At 31.7% G+C, this 18,395-nt stretch overlaps 1 protein-coding gene across 1 annotated transcript; it reads right to left on the bottom strand.

Moving 5' to 3' along the window:
- Positions 1-15,030: 15,030 nt before the first annotated feature.
- Positions 15,031-16,523, bottom strand: LOC128664328 (P2X purinoceptor 7). Its single transcript, XM_053719168.1, has 3 exons — positions 16,455-16,523; positions 15,513-15,913; positions 15,031-15,223 (listed from the first exon to the last, which is right to left on the bottom strand). Exons 1-3 carry the CDS (start codon positions 16,521-16,523, stop codon positions 15,031-15,033), a joined length of 663 nt encoding a protein of 220 aa, XP_053575143.1.
- Between the last annotated feature and the right edge of the window lie 1,872 nt (positions 16,524-18,395).

The following is an 18,395-nucleotide window of genomic DNA, read 5'->3' as shown; positions in this document are numbered from 1 at the left end:
AGGTGTTGTACACTGACTTTGTACTTTAGAGCTGGTATTGGCTGACAATAACTATATGCAACACTTAAATATATTGTCCTCTTTTTTTGACTCCTAACAGGAAGCATTCTTCTAATATACTATTTTTTAACATTTCCATGATGATCGTATGTTCTTAGATTTTATGTTTCATATAAGAGGAAGCCTTATCTTATGAACATTTATATATTTATTGTTCCTGTTAAAGATCTATGGAATCAGTGCAACAACCCATATACTTTAAATTCTAGAGTCTCCTATCTATGACTTAGGTGATTGAGGGAGGTTTCATAGATGAGGATACTGCTGATTATCTCCTAGTAACTAACCCCACCATTCCAGTTTTCAATCTTTTGCCCAAGGTTCACAAGTCCTTGGACAATGTAACTGGCCGACCAATTGTCAGCGGCATAGGTTCGCTCCTTGAACATACCTCAGAGTGGTTAGATAAAATTCTACACCCGATGGTACTAGAACTTTGGAGCTACCTTAGGGACACGATGCATGTCCTAAAATTGCTGGAAAACTTAAAGTGGAAGGAGGAATACACTTGGCTCACGGTAGATGTGAAATCATTATACTCATCTATACCCCATAACAAAGGGTTACAGGCAGTAAGGTACTATTTGAATAAATACTTTGGGGAAGATCCAGATTACTGCGAGTATGTGAGTATGTGACACAAGTGACCGAGTTCTTGCTTTCACATAACTATTTCGAGTTTGAGGGGGTGTTCTACCTCCAGACTTGTGGGACTGCAATGGGGGCCAAGTTTGCCCCCTCTTACGCCAACCTTTTCATGGGTTGGTGGGAGCAGGACCACATATTTGGAGGTGGAAGCCCCCTCTGCTCGAATATAGTTTTTTACAGGAGGTTCATTGATGACCTCCTGTTCATCTGGAGGGGCACTGACAGTGAACTTTTGGCCTTTGTGGAGCTCCTGAACACCAATGATTTGGGACTGAGTTTTACTTCAGAATCCAATCGGACAACCATTAACTATCTGGATGTTACTCTTTCAGGTGTTGCGGGGGAGAAAGTGTGTACCACGGTATACAGAAAGCCAATTTCAGGCAACACCCTGTTACATGCCAACAGTTGCCACCCTAAAGCCGTATTTAGAGGCATCATCAAGGGCCAGTTCATTCGTCTAAAACGAAACTGTTCAGAGCCGGCACTCTTTGAGAAGGAAGCTGCTCAACTCTCTCAAAGACTCCTGTGCAGGGGGTATAAGAAAGATCTGATAGCCTCAGCATTCGAAGAAGTAAAAACCATCGATAGAAAAAATCTTTTGAAACCAAAAGATAAAAATAAATGTAACAACAAGGAAGCAACAAAAGATGATCTTTTTTTTGTTACTGATCATTCGGAACAATACCCACAGGTGTGTGAAATTATCAAAAAACATTTTGAAATGCTGAGAGCGGATGAGGATTTAGCTAATCTATCAGTGAAATCATGCCATTTCACATACCGGCGAAGTAAAACCATAGGGAATATGGTAGCTCCTACCAGAATTTCCACGAGCAGGGTTTCAGAGATGTCTTCCTGGCTAACCCAGAAAGGCATGTTCAAATGTCATTTTAGAGACTGTGTGGCCTGTGAAAAGGTGGAGCTGGGGAACACTTTTTGCTCCACGGTAACAGGACAGATTTTCACGAAAAAACAGAATTTATGTTTCCGTGATAAATTACTTTCTCCAACGGTGTGTCCGGTCCACGGCGTCATCCTTACATGTGGGATATTCTCTTCCCCAACAGGAAATGGCAAAGAGCCCAGCAAAGCTGGTCACATGATCCCTCCTAGGCTCCGCCTACCCCAGTCATTCGACCGACGTTAAGGAGGAATATTTGCATAGGAGAAACCATATGGTACCGTGGTGACTGTAGTTAAAGAAAATAAATTATCAGACCTGATTAAAAAAACCAGGGCGGGCCGTGGACCGGACACACCGTTGGAGAAAGTAATTTATCAGGTAAACATAAATTCTGTTTTCTCCAACATAGGTGTGTCCGGTCCACGGCGTCATCCTTACTTGTGGGAACCAATACCAAAGCTTTAGGACACGGATGAAGGGAGGGAGCAAATCAGGTCACCTAAATGGAAGGCACCATGGCTTGCAAAACCTTTCTCCCAAAAATAGCCTCAGAAGAAGCAAAAGTATCAAACTTGTAAAATTTGGTAAAAGTGTGCAGTGAAGACCAAGTCGCTGCCCTACATATCTGATCAACAGAAGCCTCGTTCTTGAAGGCCCATGTGGAAGCCACAGCCCTAGTGGAATGAGCTGTGATTCTTTCGGGAGGCTGCCGTCCGGCAGTCTCGTAAGCCAATCTGATGATGCTTTTAATCCAAAAAGAGAGAGAGGTAGAAGTTGCTTTTTGACCTCTCCTTTTACCGGAATAAACAACAAACAAGGAAGATGTTTGTCTAAAATCCTTTGTAGCATCTAAATAGAATTTTAGAGCGCGAACAACATCCAAATTGTGCAACAAACGTTCCTTCTTTGAAACTGGTTTCGGACACAGAGAAGGTACGATAATCTCCTGGTTAATGTTTTTGTTAGAAACAACTTTTGGAAGAAAACCAGGTTTAGTACGTAAAACCACCTTATCTGCATGGAACACCAGATAAGGAGGAGAACACTGCAGAGCAGATAATTCTGAAACTCTTCTAGCAGAAGAAATTGCAACTAAAAACAAAACTTTCCAAGATAATAACTTAATATCAACGGAATGCAAGGGTTCAAACGGAACCCCCTGAAGAACTGAAAGAACTAAATTGAGACTCCAAGGAGGAGTCAAAGGTTTGTAAACAGGCTTAATTCTAACCAGAGCCTGAACAAAGGCTTGAACATCTGGCACAGCGGCCAGCTTTTTGTGAAGTAACACAGACAAGGCAGAAATCTGTCCCTTCAGGGAACTTGCAGATAATCCTTTTTCCAATCCTTCTTGAAGGAAGGATAGAATCCTAGGAATCTTAAAGTGAAAGTAAAGTTTTTCTAAGTGCAATGCATCTTATAACATATAATCTGACCCACATCCTAGTCGCTAACTTTGTTTTTTGAATAACACCATTGCTTTCAAAGAAATCTTATATTTATTCATACCCTATTTTCTCCGCTTCCTCCTCCCCCTCGCATTCTTCCTGCTTTGTCTCTCAAAATAATTTATGCGCACCTAACTGCCGTTTGCGTGACTATGCGTGCGCGTTCTCGATGTTTGGAAATATGCGCATGCGCAATTCTGCCATCTACACTCCGATACATTATATCAATGTATAACTTTATTCATTCATCACTGTGTTGGGTAATATCGGACTGAGAAGCATCGCGTCTTTCATCGAATCCCCTATAGACCACAACAAGCAAATTGGAATATTATTGGTAAGCAATATAATAGACATTGATAAATTAAATATATATATATATACAATATTAATTAAAATTTGATCTCAATAATGAATTTGATAACAATATCTTTATTAGCAGTTTTTATTAATATTTGTTAAAGATTTAAAATCTATCTATTGCCATTTTAAATGATTTTTTATATGTTGGTGTTTGCACAATGCAGTACATGTTATTTAAAACTATTTTATATTGTTTTGCATTTTATTACAAATTACATGACTAATATATAAGAAGAAGAGGGGTGCGCAAGAAAAAGTTTATTTTTTTAAAAAATAAATAATAAATATATGGGTTATTATATACAATTAATATTGATTACATTTTAAAGCATGTATACATGTGTTTATCAAAACAGAGAATATATGAATAATAAAAACACTGATTTATTTTTAGACACAGAGAATATGAACAAGATCAATGATGGTGGCAATGCAATAGCGTAATAATGTACATTCTACAGTGGATCCATTTAGCTATAATAACAGTGTATATTGGATAAAACTATCAATAAATTAGTATTGTTAAAAATAATCAATGAAAATCGTTAATAGTGCACTGAGGTGTCAGAACAAATACGTGCAAACTCGCATTTGATATGAAAAATATAAAGTGTAGGTGTTTGATTAATTGTAATAAAAAACTTCAAATAAGTATAAAAAAAAGTGTTACAAAGAAAAAAGTACAAACATAAAACGATGTATAAAATGTGTATAAAATGTGCTAATGCTATAACATATAGAAAATGTAAATACAATTAAAAGATTAGATTGTTTAATCCTATGTACCTTACGGTGAATATAGAATGTCCGTTGCTGCGGAAGAGTGCAAACATAGAATATTAAAATGATAAATAAAACTTTGAAAAAAAAATTGTTTATTTATCATTTTAATATGTTATGCTTGCACTCTTCCGCAGCAACGGACATTCTATATTCACCGTAAGGTACATAGGATTAAAGAATCTAATCTTTTAATTGGATTTACATTTTCTATATGTTATAGCATTAGCACATTTTATACACATTTTATACATCGTTTTATGTTTGTACTTTTTTCTTTGGAACACTTTGTTTTTATACTTATTTGAAGTTTTTTATTACAATTACTCAAACACCTACACTTTTGATTTCTCTTCTCAACTGAGATTTTGCACGGATTTGTACTGACACCTCAGTGTACTTTGAAAAATTAACCTTTTTCATTGATTACTTTTAACAACATTAATTTAATCATAGTTTCATCCAATATACACTGTGTTGTTATTTTTACATGGATACGCTATAGAATGATAATTTATGTTTATATTTATCCTATATAGATTAATCTTTTATTGTAACATTTCTACTTTATATCGAATGTAAATGTATTGATAATGTTATCAATATTAGACATTTCATTTATTGCAACATTATGACAATATCGGTTTTTAATGTATTTCTATATTGATACTCTATAGACTGATTGTTTATTTCTATATTGATACTTTTAAGAATGTTCATTATTGCTCTATATCATTTCCCACCATCTGTGACATTCTTCCCTTTCTCTGTGTCTATTACAATATCAATGAATTTATTAATCAATTATTATAATTTTAGCTATACACAGGGATCCATGTTTATAAATGTAGTAGATATTGATTGTATCTTTTTAAATATTTAATAACTTTAAGCTTTTTTGCCTAGCCCTTTTCTGGCGCTCCTCTCTTCATTCTTATCTCTAAGTTTGTTTGTTTTTTTGTATAATCAACACATTGTGTAGAGCTTGAGGTAATCACATTTTCTGATTTTACAATCCATCTCTCTCTATTACTTTAACAATAAATATAAACTTGTGTATCTATCTTTTGATCGTTTATTCTGCACCAGTCAGTTTATATTGTTTTGTAAACGTTACTTATTTATTACCATATCTTTTTTTCATACAGGTTATTATTAGTACAAATATTTGTCTATTTCTATAGACACAACAAAGGTAATATATTTTTTTATTCAATATACATTATTAATTTCATTTCAATATATATTTGTCATTGAATTATTTAAAATTGAATATATTGAACTTTTGATAGACACAATGCATTGCCTACTGTATTCTAAAAGCTTTTTATTTTAATTGAATTAAACGTTATTATGCTAATACAGTTTTAAACATTCATTATGAATATATTATGAACTGTCTATAGGCACAATTCAGTACAAATTGTGCTACATAAAATCTTCTGTTATGTTAATTGTATTAATCATTTTATGGTAATACAGGGTTTACTATTGAATTTATTGTTTTCAATATATAGGCATAAGTCAGTGAATATAGACTTTGATAATCCCCATTGTTATTTATTGATATTCATTTAATTATTTAGAATATATGTATTATAAATGAATATTGTATTATCTTTCTATTGTCACATTTACAGAATATTAATTTAGATAAGCTCCATATGTATTATACAATTTTTTATATAGAGTTTGTTCTAATACAGGTGATTATAATGAATAGATTCTTATATTTCTATATGCACATTTCAGTGCATACTTTGGTAGATAATAACAATTTTTTTGTCAAATTGTTAATAATTGATTAGCTAACTCAGTGATTAACAGTCAATATATTTTACTCTTTCTAAGGTCACAATTTAGTGCATATTGTTGGATATAAGCTCCATTTTTATTTCACTCTTAGTAAGCATTGCTTAGCTAACTCTAATATTAACATTCCATAATTTTTTTTTTTGATAGGCACAAGTCACTTAATATATTTGTAGGTAAGCTCCATTTATAATTAAATCTTAGTAAGCATTGCTTAGCTAACTCTACTATTAACATTACATATTTTTTTTTTTTGATAGGCACAAGTCACTTCATATATTTGTAGGTAAGCTCCATTTTTAATTAAATCTTAGTAAGCATTGCTTAGCTAACTCTACTATTAACATTCCATAATTTTTTTTTTTTATAGGCACAAGTCACTTCATATATTTGTAGGTAAGCTCCATTTTTAATTACATCTTAGTAATCATTGCTTATCTAACTTTGGGATTACCATTATATATTTTTTTTTTTATCTCTATTGTCATAAATCATTACATATTGTTGTCGATAAGCACAATTTTTATATACATCTTAGTAAGCATTGCTTATCAAACTCATTTAGTAAAGGGACAGCCTAGCATGGAATTTGTATTTATTTAAAAAATAGATAATCCCTTTATTACCCATTCCCCAGTTTTGGATAACCAACATAGTTATATTCATATACTTTTTACCTCTGTGATTAACTTTTATCTAAGAACCTTCTACCAGCCCCCTGATCAAATGACTGTGACTGTTTATTATGTATTGTCTTAAATTTAGACTTGTTTTGTGCTAGATCTTAAAGGGACAGTCAAGTATAAATTAAACTTTCATTTTTCAGGTAGGACTTTTAATTTTAATTGACTTTCCAATTTACTTTTATCATCAAATTTTATTTTTTCTATTGGTATTCTTATTTTCAAATAAACATAGGTAGGCTCATATGTTAATTTTAAATCCTTTGAGGGCTGCCTCTTCTAACATGCTTTTTAAATATCTTTTCAACACATAGAGAAAGTAAATAAGCGTGGGCTATATAGATAACACTGTGTTAAGGCACATAAAGTTATTTAAGATCGAGCACAAAGCAATGCAAAATTTAAGACACTAGATAATAAACAGTCACAGTCATGAGATCCGGGGGCTGGACGAAGGTTACTAGATATAAGGTAATCAAAGAGGTAAAAAGTACATTAATATAACTGTGTTGGTTATGCAAAACTGGTGAATGAGTAATAAAGTTATTATCTATCTTTTAAAACATTAACAATTCTATGGTTGACTGTCCCTTTAAATAACCCCCTGTGCATGAACACAGTGTTATCTATATGGCCCACGTGTGCTTTCTGTCTCTTTGTGTTGAAATTAGATTTAAAAAGACTGTGATAAGAGGCAGACCACAAAAGCATAGAAATTACCACATGAACCTACCTATTTTTTGTTTTAATTAGTAATACCAATAGAAAAAAGCAAATTGGATGAGAAAAGAAAATTGGAAAGTTGATTACAATTAAAAGTCCTATATGAATAATGAAATTTTAATGTTGAATAGACTGTCCATTCAAATCCACAGAGTACCATAGAAGTGTTATTTTTTCAAAAGATAGATAATACCTTTATTAGCCATTCCCCAGTTTTGAATAGCCAACACAGTTATATTAAAGGGACAGTCATGTACCCCAAAAAAATTCTTTTGGAAAATAGGGCAAGTAATTTTAAACAACTTTACAATTTACTTTTATCCAAAATTTTGCTTTGTTCACTTGGTATTCTAGTTGAAAAGAAACTTAGGAAGGTTCATATGATAATTTCTAAGCCCTTGAAGGCCGCCTCTATTTTATTTACTTTTCACAGCAGGGGAGAGCAAGCTCATGTAGGCCATATAGAAAGCATTGTGATCACGCTCCTGGCTAGTGGCAGACACTGCACTAATTTTCTAAAATTAAATGCAATAGATAATAACTAAACGTCATGTGATTAGTGGCGGTCAGAAGATGCTTTGATACAAGTTAGTCACAGAAGTAAAACGTGTATTAATATAACAAATAATTTTTTTTCAAAATTGTGGAATGGTTAATAAAGGGATTATCTATCTTTGAAAAAAATTTCAATTACATGGTAGACTGTCCCTTTAATATACTTTTTAACCACTTTGATTAGCTTATATCGAGTAACCTTTTTACAGCCCCCTGATAACATGACTTTGATTGTTCATTATCTATTTCTTTAAATTTATCATTGTTTTGTGTTAAAACTTAAAGGGACAGTATACTGTAAATTAGTTTTTCCCTTAATGTGTTTACAATTGCTTTTTTACCAACTGCAGAGTAAAAAATCTATGAAAATTAGCTTTTTAACGAATATTTGTTTATCTGAAAGCTCTTTTTTTGTGTTTGGAAGACACAGCCTAATAAAAGGGGTGGAGCTTGTAGGTATAATCATATCTCATTATTGTATCACATTGTGCACATATACCTGCTTCTTTATCTTATATCTGTCCTTAAAATAATAACCTGTACTTTGAGAGAATAATGGAAAATCAACATTGTATGACCTTATCTCTGCTATATCCGACTGGGAGTGTAATTTCTGCTGATGCCTGTGTTTACAAAGCTTATCTATAGTTGGTACGCGCGGCCACTAACTTTCATAATAGGTGTGGATACCACATGCTAAAACAACAATTTACAAATGCCAATATAAGGGTAAAGGAGCTACTTGTAAACAATTTAATACACTCCAGCAGGTAAAGTGGATCATTGGGAACAAATTAAAGTGGAGAAATTTTTGGAGTAAACTGTCCCTTTAAATAAACCCCTGTGCCTGAACACAGTGTTATCTATATGGCCCACGTGTACTTTCTGTGTTCAAAAGAGATTTAAAAAGCATGTGATAAGAGGCAGCCCTCCAAGGCTTAGAAATTAGCATATGAGCCTATCTATGTTTATTTTTAACTAAGAAGAATATCAAGCTAAAAAAGTAAATTTTCAAGATAAAATAAATTTTGAAAGTTTATTAATATTGAAATTCTTATCTGAATATTGAAATTTTAATTTATACTATACTGTCCATTTTTAAAGTACACTAATTTTTTAAAATATATGCAAAAGTCATTTCATATTGTTGTAGATATTCTCCTTTTTTATTGATATCTTAGTAAGTATTGCTTTGCTAAATAATTTATTACAAAATTATAGATATAATTTTTATTTTTATATAGGCGCTAGTCATTGCATTTTGATGTAGATAATCTTCTACATCCTAAATAGCTCCACCAAATGAGATTATTTTTAGTATTTTTTCAAAATAAATTTTAATTTATAATAAATAATATTTAATTTTTATTTTTCAGAAAAACAGAAATAATGCCTGATTGTATAGTAATTGGTTGTCCGAGTTCGACAAGAAGAGGAAGAAAGAATCCGAATGTTTCTTTTCACGTTTTTCCAAAAACAATGGATAGAATTAGGATTTGGTTGCAACAGACAAACCAATATAAGGATAACGAATTGGAACCTATGGTGCAACGTATTTTTGACACGAATAAAACAATACGTTACCGTATCTGTTCCATTCATTTCAACCCAGATTGCTACATAGCTCAGGGTGTACATAAAAAACTAACTCCGGATGCAGTTCCAACTATTTTCCCTTCAAGGATAACAACTTATGGTACAACACCAACTACTTCAGCTCATTCATCCAATGTTTCAGAGTTGCTTTCAGAAGCTTCAACTTCAACAAGCTCAACAGCCTTTTTGATAGAAAATAGAGCACGTATACAACTTTGCCATGCTTGTGGACACAAAATACATGTTTCAACACAAGATGCATCGACAAATACCGACTTAAAAGAATATGTCGATGCTAACACTGCATTTGATCACAATTATGTAACTAAGACAGTTGCAATTCAAACTCTAAAAAAAATTGGTCATCATAATCGTGGAACATCCTCTAAAGATTTGATTAAAATGTCTGACAAGCACACCTGGACTATGGGTGATGTATCATCTGAAACTTCTTTAGCAGTAACATCGATATCATCTGCAAGATCAACCACTCAAATTCAAGAAATCTTAAATATTCCTGAAAATCAGGATGTGGAAATGGAATTTGATAGGCCAACTGACGATGTAAGAGATCCATTAAATGATAATATTATTCTTGAAGAACCGTTAATGGTGGATAACACAGAAGAAGCTACAAATATCGAACTCATGGACATTTCACAAATTGAAGATCCAGAATCTAGAGTACAAGACCCATCGTACATTCCCGATACTACGTTGGAAACTGAGGGTGAATTCTCTATGATAAAAGAAAAAAGCAACGAAGATCTAGTCTTGGAAAAAAAATACATTGTCTTTGACACTTGTCTAGATGAGTTATTGAAATTGATTCCATGTCGATCTAATGAAAATTGTGATTCCCCTATGATGTCCATACAGAAAAGAGAAGTCGGAACTTTACTAACAGTATATGGCGAATGTGAAGCTGGACACAATACAACACTTTGGGAGAGCCAGCCAACAATAGGTCGTAAACCTGTTGGAAATATTCTAGCGTGCTCATCTCTTTTATTTACTGGTAACAATTTTGATAAAATTGAAGAATATTTTAAATATTTTGGTATATGCTTCCTCACCAAACCAACTTTTTACAGTTACCAAAAAGAATTCCTTTTCCCAACAATTGACAATGCTTGGAAGAAAGAAAGATTGTATAATTTAAATGCTATTAAAGATAGGGCTATAAAAGTTACTGGTGATGGGCAATGTGATAGCCCGGGATTTTCAGCAAAATTTTGTACCTACACGATAATGGAGGCTAAATCCAAAAAAATATTGGATGTTCAAATTGTTCAGGTTTCGGAGACAACTTCATCAGTTGCTATGGAGGCTAAAGCATTCCGTAAGGCATTGACTTCATTGGTCAATGATGGTGTTTTTGCAATGGTAGTAGCTACTGATCGTCACGTGAGCATCAAAAAAATCCTGAGAGAAGAATATCAAAAAATTAATCATCAATACGACATCTGGCATTATGTCAAAAGTTTGAAGAAAAAAATTATAAAAGTGAGCAGAAAAAGTAGCTGTAGAGAACTTGTGAAGTGGATTCCATCAATTACTAACCATTTTTGGTCATGTTGTATGACATGCAAAGGCGATGTACAATTACTGGAAAAATATTGGAAATCGTGTCTCTACCACGTATTGAACATTCACTCGTGGGTTGAAGATGGGCAACAAATGTCATGTAGGCACGATCCTTTAGAAAATGACGGTGAAAGAGAGAGAAAATGGTTAACTAAAAAAACTGAGGCATTCCATGAATTGGAGAAAATTATATGTAATGATCAAATGACAAATGACCTGAAACATCTTAATTTGTTTTGCCATACAGGAAAGCTCGAAGTTTTCCACAGCTTGGTTCTAAAATACCGCCCGAAACGTATTCATTTTCAAATGGATGCTATGGAGGCAAGAACCAAGCTGGCTGCAATTGCACACAACAAAAATTCTGAACGAGTCCATGCCCGAATTCAACATGCAAATGATTACACTGGAACTTTTGGAGATAAACGTTTTGCATGTTACTTTCCCAAAAGCAAGAAGCAATGGTTAGTCAGACCAATTTATGAAGATATGGACATGTCCCATATTATCCAATTAAATACCGATGTTCTAAATCTCATTCAAGGACAGACTACCCATACCTGGGTATCAAGAAACCTCATGCTACCGGCAAACATAGCTTCAACACCGAGACCGGACAAAAAATTGTTGATAGAAAAGCATACCTCTAGATATGGAAAGTAATTTTTTTTTTTTTTACATTAAAAATAATTTATTTTATTTTTATTATTTTATGTTGATAATTTTATTTTAAAAAAATATATAAGAGATTTAAATTTCTAATGTTTTTATTTATCCATTTTTTATTTTATATATTTCCAAAGTTAATTTTTAATTGACATGGTCAAAGTAATTTTTTTTTTTATTCTTAATAAAAATATAATGGTTTAATAATTTGTGCAATTTCTCACTTCTATTTTTTCAAATATTAAATTATTATCAAACACATGTAACATTGCTAATTGATTTTTTAAAATTATCAAAATCGATAGCAATACCTTTTACTTTATATATATATATATATATATATATATATATATATATATATATAATCTTTTAAATTCCTTCAATTGATGTATGTAAAAATTAATTTTTTGAAGATATATTAATATATATAAATATATATATATATATATATATATATATATATTTTTATAATAATATATATATATTCAGTGTGGTGCAGCCACTAGATGCCGGTGAGGCAGGGCTTCACCTCTAATATGGTTACAAATATATTTATTTTTTTTTAGTTGCTTTTAAACATGTTGTGCTCTGTATAGGCAAGAGCATGTATGTCCAACATTACACAGCATGCTTCGACAGTAACTGTATAAAAGTGGTTAAGAATATTGAATGTAACATAAATGCTTATTTGAGTCATATCTCTTTGTTATGACCCAATACAGAGAGAGACATCAATCAGGTGAACTTAGGGCTGGCCGTTATCCATTTCTCTTTTTAGCTATAGTATTTAATTAAAAACAGATATTCCTTTTGTCTATGTTTGACAAACCAGATGTTGACAAAAAATACTAATTTATTAATTATCACATTCATATGTGCTGTTATATTTTTAATATAATTTTAAAATATTGTAAACTATTATCACTTGAAACTCAATTTAAAACAAATATTTAAATATTAATTGGTGTCTCTCACACATGGCAGTGTTCGGTATATCATCAATTATGTTCCTCTCTCCTCCCTCTGTCTCCCCCTCTTACAACGTATGTGTCTCACTCCACTCTGTCTCCCTCAGTCCCAGATGTCTCTCTCTGTCTCCTTCACTCAACCATGTGTCTCTCACTCTCCTCTGTGTCTCTCTCGCTACACTCTGTGTCTCTTTTACTTCCCTCTGTTTTTTTCCGACTACCCCTCCAGTGATGTGTAGTTAGCTCAGAGGCGGGTGAGGCAGTGTCTTTGATACGCCCGAAAAAGATACACACATAAATATTAATTCAATATTATATATATATATATATATATATACATACACACTCTCTCTCTCTTTGTCACTCACTATCTCTCTCTCTGTCACACTCTCTCTCTGCCACATTCTCTCTCTCTGCCACACTCTCTCTCTCTGTCACACACACTCTCTCTGTCACACTCTCTCTCTCTCTGTCACACTCTCTCTCTCTCTGTCACACTCTCTCTCTCTCTGTCACACTCTCTCTCTCTGTCACATTCTCTCTCTGTCACACTCTCTCTCTGTCACACTCTCTCTCTGTCACACTCTCTCTCTGTCACACTCTCTCTCTGTCACACTCTCTCTCTGTCACACTCTCTCTCTCTCTGTCACACTCTCTCTCACTCTGTCACTCTCTCTCTCACTGTCACTATCACTCTCTCTGTCACTCTCTCTCTCACTGTCACTATCTCACTCTCTGTCACACTCTCTCTCTCTGTCACACTCTCTCTCTGTCACACTCTCTCTCTGTGTCACTCTCTCTCTGTCACACACTCTCTCTCTCTGTTAGTCTCAATCGCATCTGTTTTTCTGTTTATTCCCTCTGTCTTTCTGTCTCTCCCCTCTGTTTTTCTATCTCTCATCTGTGTGTTTATATATCCATCTGTCTCTCTCTCTATATATATATATATCTCCATGTCTCTCTCCTTATGTGTTTTTCTCCAAAATGTTCTCTTTTCTATACCTTTCTCTCTTCCTCTGCCTCTCTCTTATCCCTTATGTGTCTCTCTAACCCTCTGTGTGATTCTCTATCTCTATTTTACTATAACATTCTGTTTTTTTCACTCTATCACTGTCTCTCCCTCTCCCCTGTCTCTCTCTTTCGCTCCATGTGTCTCTCTGCCTCTACCCACCATCTATCTCGCTCCCTCTCCCCCAGAGTCTCTTTATGTCTATTAGTCTACCTTTTATTTATTTAATAAATTATTTGGTTGTGCCACATGAGGATGTGTCCTTATTTAGAGGGGTGTGTTAAATTTCCACAGCTGACACAGGTACAATAATTTTTAAAATTCAATGAAGGATTCAGTAATCATAATTTGCAGCATCATAGTAAAAATTAATTTTTAAGCATATGTAAATGGTCATGGATTTAAAAATCTAATAATCCTAGCCCTATCTTTCATTCAATTTCAGTCCCTAAAGTTGTTTACTTTTAAAAATTTATTTTTCACTCTATCACCAAAACTTTGATTCACACTTTATTTAAAAAAAAATTTTGTATTTTTTTCTATTTCACCTTTTTTTTTCTCTATATAGAACATCGATTTCAAAAATTATACTAGATTCTTATCTACCTAATATCTTATTAAAATTAATATCTATTTTTTAACATAACTCTATATTTATAGTAATGTCTAGCCTCTATGATGCTCAGAGCATGCACGGCCAAGAACCATCACTTTCACAATCACTTCCACAGCAAAATGCATGAATATTAATGTTCAAATTTTTAATTTTTTATTTCTACTACGCAAAAATTTATTTAAATAACCGAAAAAATCTAAGTTTATATAATATTTCATCAATCAATTTTCAATAATATTTATAAAATTTTGGAAATATAATAAATTTATAAATAAAATATAATCCACAAAAATATTTTTTAAACATTTTTATTCAATGTTACTGTATTTTTAATATTCCAAAAAATGTAATACGATAAATTTAGTATAGTTTTATTTTTTTAATACAACTTTTTTTTTACAATAAAATAAAAAAAAAAATATGAAATCTATACAAAATTAAATAAAAAATTAAATATGTTGTGATATGTATTAACCAACTTTAAAACTAAAAAAAATCCTCAAAATGAAATATACAAATCTTTTTTATATATCTTTAACAATATGTATCATATCTAAAACTTCAACATTTAGTATTAAAAAGAAAAAAAAATTACATATAAAAATAAGATCAGTCTAAGATCATTTCAAAAGCAGGTCCATCATCCTCTGGGTAGTGGAAACCTACATATATGTTGTCCGCTTCTGGAAAAGATGATCTAATACTATTTACGACACATGATGGAATTGGTTTTCTATTTTTGGGACCAAGAAAACCATGAATCCAACAAGTATAGTCACGGTATGCAAGTTTTCTAAATGCTCTACATGTTTAAAAAAAAAAAATTAAAACATGTTAATTTGTCAAAAAAGATATCAAAAACAAATAATAAACCAGAGATTTGATATATCCATTTTAAGTGATACTAGTGCGATAAAATTATATGTATGGTAACAATACAATCGTATATATAGCTATATATAAATAAAATATATAGCATATGTAATTAAATCAAAAATTTTAAACTACAAAAGATATAATTGTTTTTTAATTAAAATTTAAATTATTTATACTATACTGTTAAAAACATTATTTAAAAAAAGTAATATTACCTTTCTGGCATGTTTTCAACTCCTTGTAATCTATATGGTCCCAAACTGTTAGTTATTAAAGCAATTCTTTTAAGGAATTCTCTATCTTTGGTATTTTGATGGTAATCATGTTCTGAAATGCAATTATGTCCCTCTTGAATTTTACTGACCACCTCTTCCATTTCACGACAGCAAAATGATTCGATTACTGTTGGCATCAATTTACATTTTCCACATAAACACCAATCGATATTTTGCAATCGCTGAGAGTCTTCTTCCATCTCACTTCCATCTTGATCAGTAGACTGTGTATTTAAATCTCTGGCCATTTCAACAGCACTTCTACGTGGATCCCAACGATGATTTTGGGTCACATCAAATAGTAAAGGCTCCGCATTTTGTTCATCAATTAAATTTTGCATCTAATAAAATAAAAATTTAAAAATTTAATAATTTTGGAATTTCAAATCAAAAGTATATTAAAGTGATTTACCAAAATTATGAGATAAACAAATACAATTTAAAAATTAAATAAAATTTCAAATATCACAACAACTGTGTATCTAAAAAGTTTACCAACCCATGTTAAAATTAACTATTAATGTGATTTTAATAAATTTGCAAAAAATAATTAAATACATGTTTACACCGTTTCTGTGAGATATAAAATTTGCAACTCTATTTAAAAACTTAAACCAATATTTTTGATCGAATTCAATAAATTAGAAAAATAAATAAGTGTTTTGTATAAATGTATATATATAAATATATAGATCGCATTACATTTAAACAAATTTATGTAATATTTTTTAAATTTTTAAAAATATCTAAAATTATTTTTTTAAAGTCGTCTTTAGAAAAGTTTTATAAAATGTATGTAATAAGAAATTGAATTACTGTAAACAGAGACAGAACTTTTCTGAACTTTTCAATATAATTTTTTTTTAATATTACTAAAATTACCATTTGAGACACCTCCTGTTCATCTAGGTCAAACAATGTTCGAATTCTTGGTTCTCCTCCAGAAGCCATTTATTTCCTGATATTTGACAAAAATAAAATAAACATATATTTATTTAGACTACATTTGACAAAGATTTAAAGGGACAGTCAAGTAATAAATAAAAAAAAAAAATTCTAATAGCGCATGTAATCTTTAAAGGGACAGTCAACACCAGAATTGTTGTTGTTATAAAAGATAGATAATCCCTTTATTACCCATTCCCCAGTTTTGCATAAACAACACAGTTATATTAATATACTTTTAACCTCTGTGATTACCTTGTATCTAAGCATCTTCTGACAGCCCCCTGATCACATGACATTTTATTTATTATCTATTGACTTTCATTTTAGCCAATTAGTGCAGTGTCTGCCACAATCCACGGGCGTGCTCACAATGTTATCTATAGGGTTTACCTGAACCAGCTCTCCCCTGCTGTGAAAAGCAAATACAAAAGCATGTTATTAGAGGCGGCCTTCAAGGGCTTAGAAATTATCATATGAGCCTTCCTAGGTCTAGATTTCAAATAAGAATACCAAAAGAACAAAGCAAAATTGGTGATAAAAGTAAATTGGAAAGCTGTTTAAAATTACATGCCATATTTGAAACATGAAAGGTTTTTTTGGACTTGACTGTCCCTTTAACAACTTTACAATTTACTTTATAACAAACATTTTTTAATAGAAATTTTTTTTTATTCAAGTTGAAATCCAAATTCCTAATGCTCTAATGGAAATTTTTAAAGGGACAGTATACAATAATTTTAAAGGGACTGTCGAGTCCAAATAAATTTTTTATATTTCAAACAGTGCATTTAATTATAACACATTTTCACATTCAAATTTTTTAAAAATTTAACTTTGTTCGCTTGGTATTATGGTTGAAAGCAAACCTATGAAGGCACATATGATAATTTCTAAGCCCTTGAAGGACTCCTCTATTGTATTAAATTTCAAAAAAGTTGAGAGCAAGCTCATGTAGCCCATATAGATAGCATTGTGATCACGCTAATGTCTAGTTGCAGAAACTGCACTGATTGACTAAAATGCATACCAATAGTTAAAGGTCCATTATACACTCATTTTTTATAAGCATAAATGTTTTGTAGATGATCTATTTATAAATCCAATAAAAAATAAATTTTTTAAATGTTTTATTTTGCTTATTTTAAAATGACATTGCTCTGATTTGCAGACTCCTAACCAAGCCCAAAATTTTATTTTGAATACCGTCAGCTACCTTCTCCATAATGCTACTGTTTGTGTAAAGGGTCTTTTCATATGCAAACGAAGGGGGAGGGTGGTAGTGTCTTATTTCCCACTTGCAGTGTGCTTTACAACTGCATTTTCAACAAAGCTAAACAGAAAGCTTATAAGTACATTTTTAAAACTGTTTTAAAATTGATTTTTAGATCAGTATATGTGCATCTTATTGTTTATAGTAGTGTCTATTACATGCAGATATATGAAAATGAGTCTATACTGTCGATATAACTATAAGTAATTTAATTAGGGACGGTCAGAAGCCGCTTAGATAGAAGTTAGTCAAAGAATTAAAAACTATATTAATAGGACAGTCTTGTTTTAGCCAAACTGTGGAATGGGTACTAAATGTATTAACAATATTTTTCAACAACAACTATACTGCTGTTGACTGTACCTTTCATATAACTGCCAATAAGAGACACTACTATAAAGAATAAGTTGCACAGACACTGATATAAAAAAATAAATAAAAGTATTTAAAAAATTACTTAGAAGCTTTAATTTAAACGACTTTAGAAAATCATTTTGTAAAGACCAGTACAAGTGCGAAATTAGACAATTACCCACTCGCTCTTCTTTGGAATCTGAAAAGACTATTTACACAAACAGGAGCAAGATGTAGAAGGTAACGGACGG

The sequence above is a fragment of the Bombina bombina genome, chromosome 6 (assembly GCF_027579735.1).
Source record: "Bombina bombina isolate aBomBom1 chromosome 6, aBomBom1.pri, whole genome shotgun sequence".
Classification (NCBI taxonomy): domain Eukaryota; kingdom Metazoa; phylum Chordata; class Amphibia; order Anura; family Bombinatoridae; genus Bombina; species Bombina bombina.
The sequence above is the reverse complement of the archived record's forward strand: the minus strand, read 5'-3'. Positions and strand labels throughout refer to the sequence as shown.

Bases quoted from the DNA above. Each gene is read 5' to 3' on its own strand.
- LOC128664328 (XM_053719168.1), bottom strand. From the start codon at position 16,523: ATGGCTTCTGGAGGAGAACCAAGAATTCGAACATTGTTTGACCTAGAT. The intron at 15,914-16,454 runs GTAATTTTAGTA...TTATTTTATTAG, and splicing joins AACAGGAGGTGTCTCAAATG to ATGCAAAATTTAATTGATGA. The intron at 15,224-15,512 runs GTAATATTACTT...TTAAACATGTAG, and splicing joins GTTGAAAACATGCCAGAAAG to AGCATTTAGAAAACTTGCAT.